This window comes from Ailuropoda melanoleuca, chromosome 4 (genome assembly GCF_002007445.2).
Source record: "Ailuropoda melanoleuca isolate Jingjing chromosome 4, ASM200744v2, whole genome shotgun sequence".
NCBI classification, from domain to species: domain Eukaryota; kingdom Metazoa; phylum Chordata; class Mammalia; order Carnivora; family Ursidae; genus Ailuropoda; species Ailuropoda melanoleuca.
In genome coordinates, this window is record NC_048221.1 from 16,413,027 (window position 1) to 16,416,670 (window position 3,644).

General features: G+C 62.1%; 1 protein-coding gene across 1 annotated transcript in view; it reads right to left on the reverse strand.

The window, feature by feature from the left end:
* Positions 1–296: 296 nt before the first annotated feature.
* The window catches only part of SCAP (SREBF chaperone), a 34,133-nt gene continuing 30,785 nt past the window's right edge, over positions 297–3,644 (reverse strand). The window contains exons 14-20 of the mRNA XM_034657205.1: positions 3,287–3,638; positions 3,112–3,197; positions 1,649–1,731; positions 1,377–1,543; positions 1,136–1,216; positions 734–940; positions 297–650 (exon numbers count right to left, since the gene is read on the reverse strand). Of these exons, the coding sequence (XP_034513096.1) occupies positions 405–650; positions 734–940; positions 1,136–1,216; positions 1,377–1,543; positions 1,649–1,731; positions 3,112–3,197; positions 3,287–3,638 (1,222 nt within the window). The 3' untranslated portion in view covers positions 297–404. The remainder of the gene's footprint in view (positions 651–733; positions 941–1,135; positions 1,217–1,376; positions 1,544–1,648; positions 1,732–3,111; positions 3,198–3,286; positions 3,639–3,644) is intronic.

The following is a 3,644-nucleotide window of genomic DNA, read 5'->3' on the forward strand; positions in this document are numbered from 1 at the left end:
GCGTCTGCCCATTGCTGCCTTAGGGAGGGAGCCTGAGCCTTGCTAGCACCGCCTGAAACGTGGTGCCTTTAGTGAGCCTGGATGTGGCTCAGCGCCTTCCACGCCTCTGAAGGCTTAAGGAGGCAGACCCGCAGCCCGGGTTTGCTGAGCCTCCCCGTCCGGTACCGGCCCTGTGCACCGAGCACGTCATAGGCTCCTGCTGGGAGTGGCTCGAGCAAGTGCTGGGGTTCAGTGTGCAGTGCTGCAGCGGCTCTAGGGCAAGACGTGAGTGGCTCGAAAGGCCCATGGGCAGATGGGATTAAAAAAAAAAAAAGTTTAATATCATTACAGTCATAAGGCAGGACAGGACAGTTCAGAGACAGCTTCCGGAAGACTCAGCGGTGCACCGCAGCTCCCGCCCCCGCTCAGTCCAGCTTCTCCAGCACGGAGGGCACGTACACCAGGCTGAGCTCACTGCCAAAGTTGCAGACGATGGCGGCGTTGTCCAGCACCAGGATCTGGCGGGTGGGCTGGGCCTCACTGTTCTTCCCCAGGTAGACGGTCTGTAACAGGTCCCCATAGTTTAGGTCCCAAAAGGAGACACAGCCCTGGCCGCCAGTCACCAGCAGGTTGTCGGAGATGACCCCCAAGCTTGCACCACAGCCTAGGTCCTGGAGGCAAAGACAGGATCAGTTCAGTGTCTCAAGTCCCTCCCTAAAACACCCACGAACCCTGTGGCCTCCAACCTGCCCACCTGCTGAATGGAGTAGAGCTTGATGCCGGTGCTCCGATCCCAGATGCTGATGAGGTCATCCAGGCCACTGCTGATGACGCAGGACGTGGTACAGGTGAGGGAGGTGACGTCCCCACGGTGAGCGAACATGTGGCTGACCCGGCTGCCGGTCAGCACATCCCACAGGCAGATGGCCCCATCTTGTCCTCCACTGGCCAGCACCATGGTCTAGGAGAACAGGCCCGGGGCGCCGGATCACTGGGGGAATACCTCTGTCCACAAGGGTGTCCCAGTGCCCGGGTGGGGGGGTGTCTTCCAGCTCTGCTTCCCAGAAGGTTCTGGGGCCAGCTGTTCACAGTCTGAAACAGAGGCCATGGCTTGGTACCCCGGCACCCCACCCACAGCCCCCCGTACCCCCCTCACCTGGTCAATGTACACAGCTGTGATGGCCCCCGAGTGGCCCTGCAGGGTGAAGAGGCAACACGAGTCCTCCAGACGGAACACCTGGAGCAGGGGTGGGCATCAGGTTCTGGTCTCGGGTGGTTTCCCAGTTACATTTTGGCCAGGACATCCCTCCTCTGCATCCTCTCCCTGGCTGACCCCCACATGCTGGCCATCCCGGGCTAGGCCACCCCAGCCCCCACAAGACGGAGCCAACCCTCACTCTCAGCGTGTGGTCCTGGCTCCCAGTCACGAGTCGCCCAGCCGCGGCCTTCAGGGCTGTGATGGGTTTCTGGTGTGCACAGGGCACGGTGTGGGTCAGGCGACAGGCTACTGCGTCACTGCTGCTATACACAGGGGACGTGGGGGAACTGCTCCGCCCTGGAGTCCCTGGAGATGACAGGCCAAGTATGGATCTCTGAGGAAACACCTGCAGGCACCACCACACCCGCCCCCCACCAGGTGCAGGCACCTGCCCAGCATAGGCCCTCTGACCTCGGAACTGCAGGGGGCTGAGGGCAGTGTGGGTCTCCAAGGAGAAGAAATCCAGGGAACCGTTGAGTCGGGCAGCCACAATCCTGGAAGAGAAGAGTGGCTGCTGGGGGCCGGGCACTGTGGCCACCGGACAGGTCACCTCTGCTGGGCGTACAGGAACAGACGGAAGGACCATAGCCAAGAGGCGAGCACAGGTGCTGGGAAACATGCTGAAGCCAAGGGACCCAAGCTGAGCTCTCCTCTGCCTCTGTTTCTTTATCTGTGATACGGAGACAGCTACACCCCTCGCAGAGTGGTCACAAGGGTAAATAAGCTCATGTGTAAAGTGGCAGCTGGAGAACAGGTAAGATTGTGAGTTAAAAGCCCTCACAGGCTGGAGCTAAAGGACGGGCTTCTGAGGAGAGAGGAGGGCCTCAAGGGGGCCGCAGGAGGCACTGCGGTCTCCGCCCTGGAGAAGCAGCTTTGATCAAGCACCACCCACTGCACCTCCTTCTTCCATAAAGAAAGAATTTCTTCACTGCCCAGGAATTCCTAGGCAGAGACGGGGGCATTTGCTCAGGGGTCCCCAAAGCCTTGAAGTGAGTGGAGATCAGTCTTCCTCCAGCACAAGGCAGTGCATGCCTGGGCCCTGAAGTGGAAGGGCCCCGGCCAGAGCCTGCGAAGACACGGGGTAGGGGGAGCGGGGAGGGCGAGGAGGACAGCCCACGGTCACCGGCAGCTCTGAGGGCTGGGCAGGCACCCCGGGCCTTCCCTGAGCCTAAGAAAACAAGCAGCGGGGAAGAATTTCCAAGTGTGGAGGAACCGACAAACGTGGCCAGGCTGGAGAGGAGGGTGTCAGCCAAGGCTCATGCAAGCAGCCTCGAGGGGGCTGAGAGGACAGCAGCACCCACTGGAACCTGAGAGCTGAGGGCCAAGGGTACCCCGCCCCCGAGAAGAAAAAGGCTCCGGCTCTAGCTAGAGGCTGGTGCCACAAATGATCGGGACTCGGAGGACAGAGCCAGCACGGGACAGGTGGGTCGTGTTAAGCAGGAGGCACCTGGTCGCAGAGAGACCTGGGTTTAACGGCCAAGATCGGGGAGCGAAAGCCCTGGTGGCTGAGCACCCACAGCCAAGGAGCACACCGAGGAGGGAGGTGAGAGCAGCGGACCGCAGCAAACATGAAGGGAAGTTTTAAAAAGGTTCTGCTGAGAAAGCATTTTTCTGTCGCTGAAAATGCAGCCAAGACCTGGTAAGGTCCACACTGGTGGGCTCATCCCGGAAACCCTGACTTGGCAGGATAAGAGGGAAACTGAGTCACAGTGATTAAGGGCCTAAGTGCTTCAGTTGTCACCCCTCACAGTGGTGGCTTACCTGCTGTTCACAGGTGTGGGGCTGAGTACTGAGAAGGACCATCAATGGCACAGTGGGGAAAGGGACCAGGAAGGGGACACCTGGGTAGAGGCTGGGCGGTGCGGCGTTCTCACCTTTTATCCAGAAAGACGAGGGCCGTGATGCCCGAGGACACCTCCTCGCTGCTGCAGCGCAGTGTGCCCTCGATGGCGTCCCACACCTGTAGGTCCAGAGGCCGTGAGCACCTGTGGCTGAGGACGCCCCCATAGCCCGCGCATGGACGGCCGGCCCACCCAGGCCCCTGCCCACCTCCAGGCGGCCGCTGCTCCGCCCCACCACGATAAGGCTGCCCTGCAGCTCCAAGCTCCAGATGGAGCCGTCTGCGCTGGGGGCCCAGGCCAGGGAAGGGGAGCCCTTCTCGGGAGGACAGCCCCCCTCGTCCTCGGGGGTCAGGGGCGGCCCGGGCCCAGGGGAGGCCGGGCGCAGGGCTGGCGTGCGGCTGGGCGCCAGGCCGTCCTCCTGGTACGCGCGCTGCACCAGGCGGCTGAAGTCGTAGCCCGGACCGTCGCGAGCACGGCTGCAGCCTGCCCGGTGCCGGGGCTCGGGCTGCGTGGGTTCCGAGAGACTCGGCTGGGCCGAGAAGTTGGTGTCGATCAGGCAGGTGAGG